The sequence below is a fragment of the Colletotrichum phormii genome, assembly GCF_030913505.1.
Source record: "Colletotrichum phormii strain CBS 102054 chromosome Unknown BDP81scaffold_1, whole genome shotgun sequence".
NCBI classification, from domain to species: domain Eukaryota; kingdom Fungi; phylum Ascomycota; class Sordariomycetes; order Glomerellales; family Glomerellaceae; genus Colletotrichum; species Colletotrichum phormii.
Window position 1 is genome coordinate 2,723,692 of NW_026851443.1, and position 6,061 is coordinate 2,729,752.

Consider the following 6,061-nt stretch of genomic DNA (forward strand, 5'->3'; position numbering starts at 1 on the left):
CCAAACGAGAACGATTCAATGGGTGCCCGAAAGGTCGGAAACCCTCTCATGGCATCCCCTGTCCGTGGCAGCTGGGAACCGCCATACGTCCGTATCCTTGATGGGTGGTTGCCTACAGGTCAATGGCACCTCTGCCAGGGTCTAACCCTTCAATTGGATACGCCCACGCCCGAGTTGAAGCGTCTAAATCACGCCCGCTTGGGTGTCCTCGTTTCTACGATGTAGCACCTGTTGTACAGACGCCTCTCAGTAGCAGTCGAAAACACACAAAGGATCGAGACCATGAAACTGGTTTCGTAGCCGTCACGAGTTTTTACCAAAATCCAGGTCATATGGATCGCAGCCTTGGTCTACGGAGTACCTAAATCTCTGCGCCTTGGACGACCAACACTCAGCGCCTGAAAGACCCATAGCATATCACAACGCCCGTTGCAGATTAGTCGGGTGAGCGACGCAAGTCTCAATTTCCCGCTTCATTCCCGAATACGCCGTCTGTTCGAGGTTACCGGCTGACAAGTCGATCCGAGAGACTGGTCCGAGCAATCACCATTCGAATTTCTAGATGCTGTCCCGCAGACCTGCACATCATCCCAAACCACTTTTGCCTACTTTCAGAAAACGAAGAATTCGACAGCTTCGAAGGCTTCGGGCTACCCAATTGCTATATCGAAGGCGACTGCCACAGGTCTCACATTTTCTTTTCGTTTCTCGACCACCGTGGAGCGGTGAGGCATCAGCTAGAAGGTACTTCCAAGCAGCTCTTGGAAGCTCAGCCAAAGTAAACTCTCGCGGGATAAGGGGCTGGCTCATCGACCTGGCACACTAGGTACTACTCCAAGCGAGAAAACAGACCTCTTGGACGCGGCGCCCATCGCGGAGCGGCTGGTGGCGGATGGATTCCGCAGACTAGTACACCGCGAAAGTGATAGGGATCATTAGCCTCAAGGCTCACGGTCATAGCGATCAGCTTGGTCTCAGAGATGGTGTGGCTCTTTAATGAGAAACGAAACCCTACCTCTTGAGCTACGACGGCCAGGAAGCTGTCAGTATGGCTTTGCAGCCTTGTCGATCTGCATAGAACCCACCAAAGGCAGTGTTTCAGGCTCGACGCGTTGGCGTCAAATGATGGCATCAGATCATGGAACTCCGCCTTCCGATATCCTTGATGCGACAACAGGCTTTTCGGAAATCGCAGATGGGAGCTAGCTAGCGTAAACAGCAATTTTTGCATCTCGCCGGGAACCCGTTCGTGCCCAACCTTCAGCTTTGCACAGAACAGAACAGAGTCTTGCGGGTTCGGGTGACCTATCGACGATAATGTGCGGAAGATGAAGCGCGGCTTTGGCCTCATTGGTCATCTCGCCCGTCCATCCCGTTCAGCATTCTGTCCAACTGGCATCCGAGTCTGGGTTACACAGGATGGGGCACCAGACCGACGTAGCAAGATGGTTCGTTCCTTGTAGGTAGAAGGATTCCCAGGATCAGTCAACATCAGCATCACGCTAAAATTGGAAACAATACAGATTATATGGACTGCAATATCGGCTTTGAAGACGCGATTAAATTGAAGTTCAACCAGCGCCGGCTTTCGCGTTGATCTTCGCATGTACGGAGTACGGATACACAACCTAATATGAGGATGCCTAGCAGGCAATTCTCACGTCTCGTCAAAAATTCCCGAATAAAGTCAAGGCCATAGTCCGGCTCAAGACTTAGTACGGTTTAGGACTAGACTTCGAATACGCGACTTGTAATGGTTGATAATCTACTAGCTCGACTAGACGTGGGGAGTTGAGCATGGGGAGGGTGAGAGGAAAGCGTGAAAAGCACGCGGCGCCGTGGCAGCCCCAGTGCGGAACTGACACACCCTGCACATGCAACCCCCGTTTCCCTCCCGTCTGGGAGAGCAGTGCGACTGGGAAGTTGGTCCAGGGATAATGCATGAGCCTGCCTTGCACAACCCACTGGCGCCACGGCGCGCGCGCGGAAGACTAGGACGAGTGAGAATCCCGATGACAGTGAGATGTTGACGCCTCCCGCCTTGGATCTATGGTAACATCGACGAGGTTTTATAGCTTCTAATGGGGCATGCGAGATGATGGCATACAGCGCGCCGGATGATGCTCAAGCACGAGGAAAGACCTGGAAGAGATTAGCAACATCGTCCTCAACCAAATGGTCTCGGAAGAGCGACTCCTGCATCAAAGAACACAACCACAACGACCTGAGGAGCAACCCCTGCATACTGGGCAACGGGCTGCAGGCATAATCTGAGCCTCGAGCCCTGGCTGGTGACTGGTCAACTCGCTTTCAGACCGACCGCGGCACAGTTAAGGTATGGACTGTCGGTTGGTTCAGGCCCGAAGCATGCATCGAATGGACCGCTTACGCAACCTCCTTCTTTGTTCTCGAGACGCTTCCTAGTGGAGTGCGTGATGCGTCGTAGGTATCTTCAAAACAAGACCATCACACAGGTTTGCTCGGAACGAAAGCATCTCGATAGAATCCCATTCTCGGCTGGCACAACGAGGTGAGGTCTTGCCCTGCCATGCCCTCCACAGCAGTCACAGACGCGCAGAGACGCTGCCACCCCTTCCGCTGGCATCGTGGCACCGTGGCATATCCTTTAAAATGCTAAGCTGTATGCGTTCCCATGCAGCCGGACCATGCAGTAGTGGTGCACTTAGCAATCGGCTAGTGAATGCACCTGGAAGAGAGGCTAGCGGAGCGAGACACGGCTGGACCCAGTGCAAGGAGATCCCTGGACGCAGCAAATGGAGCGCAGCACTCGCACCTTCGAAAGTGTTGCAGTGAAGGGCTTCAGCTGAGGGGTGTGGCGGTCTGGGAGGCAATGGGCGGTCACCCTCTGGCTCAGAGAAATCGACGAATTGACCTAGGTAGCCAAGTCGAAAGGAAAAAGAACAAGAAATTTCGACAGACAAGCGACGACCACGTTCTGGGAGAGAAGCTCGATGCATCCCGGGTCCCAGGGCAGACAGGGAGACAACAGCCTGGCCCAGTGCAGCACAGTACAGCAACCAATAACCAGCATATGACATCAGTTGCGTGTGGGCGAGACAAGCTCGAGCAAATTTGGCGGCAGGCAACGAATGTCGGGAAAAAAATCATCGATAAAAAAAAGAAGTAAGGAAGTGGTGAGGTTGTAAGGATTGTGACCGAAAGTCTAGACCGACAATCCCACAGCTCAGCCTACCTCTGGTATCCGATCTCTTTCTTTTTCCCATTTTGGCAAATGAAGACAGCGTCTGTGCCAATCGGCAGTCGTTGAAGAGATATTCATAGCTACCTGGTTCCTCAACTGGGTACGGTACGGATACAGACTCCAAGCAGCACATGAGAGACTACTGCGCAACTTGGACCCTATATCACACGCGGCGGGTGCATAGAGCACATCGCGCGTCGTGTCATCGCGGTGCAAAGATTGAAAAAGTTGCAGCCCGCAGCGGGTGAACGGGCTTGACAACCTGTCATGGACGCATGTACATGGCCACGAGCCCTTGCGCCCAGATCAGATGGCACCGTGCCGGACTGGGGGCTTGTAAGAATTGTCCGAGCTCTCGATCAGGAACGGAACTGTGGATCATTTTCGACTCTTGGGAACGGCGAACTTGGGTGAGCAAACCATCAAAAACTAAACGGACAGCGATCCGGCTTTATTTCTCTGCGCGGCACAACGGGTGGGCACTGGGCAGGCAGTGTTGGCAAACAAGCCCGGTACCCTGGCGCGAGCGCCCTGAGAGATTCTGATATGTTTGGCACAGAGCCGGGGGCTCGAGGCAAGGATGTTCTTGGACAGGGTTGTTGCTAGAGTTCATCCCCGGCACGTTGGCGGGGGATTTGAGTGACCACGGCTTCATCCAAGGTACGGATACGGACTCACAGATACGGAGTCTCTGACAAGACCCATATCATCTTCCGTGCCGGTCTGCTCGGTGCTCGTCAATAATTAAGTGTCTGTAGACACCTCCCAGGTATTGGTAGGTCAGGTCACTTAGGCCTGGGCTGGGATTGCCTGTAATGGAGATATATGGGGGGTTGTCACACGGCACGAACACATTTGACCAGTCGGAATGTCCTGCTACTGAACTGTGTGCGCAAGCTTCCTCCATCATGGAGACTAGTCCCCAGGAGCGATGGGCCTGTACGAGATACTCGTTGAAACCCAGCAGATAATAGATCATCAGGTACGAAGCCCTCCATGACCTGCCCCCCTTCCCTCTCTGCAAATGGATGAAAGGGAGACTTCACCCTCACGTCGCGCGCCCTGAATACCTACCACGAGCAAGCAAGCCATTGGACTGCGATGTCGAAACTGGAGGGAACACTGGACCACCAACAAGTAAAGCACATTCGTACATCCGAGCACCAGAGTTTGGATGATCATCTCACGTTGGTCCCAGCCGCACGGACGATCTTCAGCGTCCCAGACTCCATAACCGCGTCTCAACGGCGTCCTTCCCCGGGGGCCCCTTCGTGGCCATCTGCAAGAGGCACAGATGGCATTTTGAAGACGTGCCTGGGCGTTCACCATGCCAAGCGCAGCAAGGTTCATCGTCCGTCATGTCAATTCATACCGTCTCTTCTAGTGGTGGGGGCTCACGGGGGGCTTCGCATATGTGGTTGTAGCCCATCGATAAGTCGTCGAGATCGTGGCGGACAAGCATCTGGAGTCTCAACTTGCCGCCAAGATGGCCCTCATCGGGTAACACGCTATTAAGCTAAGTATGCGCGCGCGCGCGCACACACACACACACACACACACACACACACACACAAAGAAATGCTCATTCATTCAGTCGGGAACCAGTAAGCATTGCATGAATCCTGAGGGTGGGAAGGGGGGAGGGCAGAGGGATGCTAACGGGAGAGCAACGCCGCAGTACAGATAGGCATCTGTTGGAGGCGAGCATCAACCACTGATCTCAAGTGGTATTCTGGTGGAGGGAATAAAAGGGTTGAGCTGATGCAGGACCAGGGTTTGGGCTAGCCCCGAGAAAGATGAGCGAGCACACAGTCTCGAGTACTCGAACCACACCCCCTAGCGGTGTCCGAGCTCTTTCACCCCAAAGAGACAGAGAGAGAGAGAGAGAGAGAGAGAGAGAGAGAGAGAGAGAGAGAGAGAGAGAGAGAGAGAGAGAGAGAGAGAGAGAGAGAGAAAGAGGAAGACAGACAGACAGACGGACGCACGCTATTCGTACACACCCGACCCGACCCAACACTGGACTGGGCTGACTCTACCCTTGTTCGAAGCAGAAAAGCACATACGTACCGTACTATACTCTGGCGAACCCGCGCAGACACGACACCACGCTCCTCTTGGATGGTCGCGCGCCCGGGGACAATAGCTCAGGGTGGAGCCTTGTAATAACATGGGCCCAAAGTGCGAATAAGCTGGAGGAGGTCCGCCGGAACAGCAATAACAGGGTGGGTTGTGCTGAGTCCTGACCGTAGCTGACGGGCATTTCCCCCAGCTCTCACCAACTCACAACTCGGCACGAGGGTACAGCTACCGCGCATTTCATTGCTCCTGCGCAAGCTGCGCAAAAGGGACAGGTCACCCGGCAGATAGAGTGGAGGGGAGTCTCCCTGCCGAGATCAAGAACACTTCTGGCGAGCGACATAACGTTTGGATGAGCATCGCGATTCCTGACCAAACGAACGCGACGTCGTCGCGATTCTGCGAACCGTGGGTTCGTCCCGCAAGGCCGACGTCAGTGCCAATCTCCAGCAGATCATCCCAAGTCTAGCGGTTCCCGGGGGAGAGGGTAAGAACGAGAAAGGTTTGGCTGAAGCATTTCGTCTTGAAAGGACGGGTCCAAGCATTACGTCGCTTGGACAAAAGAGACTAACCTCGCTATCCTTAATCTGGCCCGCTGCGGGATGGGGTGTGGGTGAGCAAGGACCAGAAGCAGATGTCAGCAAGCAAGCGGGCAGGGCAAGAAAAGCACATGCGACTCGTTGTTGCTCGACTTGGAAAGAAGCCAATCTCAGGGGGCAAGGAATACGGGACCCAAGTGTCTGGTGCTGGTACAAGGATGGG

The 6,061-nt window shown here is 54.3% G+C and overlaps 1 protein-coding gene across 1 annotated transcript; it reads right to left on the minus strand.

Moving 5' to 3' along the window:
* Nucleotides 1–505: 505 nt before the first annotated feature.
* Nucleotides 506–1,516, minus strand: BDP81DRAFT_12383 (uncharacterized protein). Its single transcript, XM_060581639.1, has one exon. It carries the CDS (start codon nucleotides 1,349–1,351, stop codon nucleotides 830–832), a length of 522 nt encoding a protein of 173 aa, XP_060451969.1. The 5' UTR covers nucleotides 1,352–1,516; the 3' UTR covers nucleotides 506–829.
* Nucleotides 1,517–6,061: the final 4,545 nt, after the last annotated feature.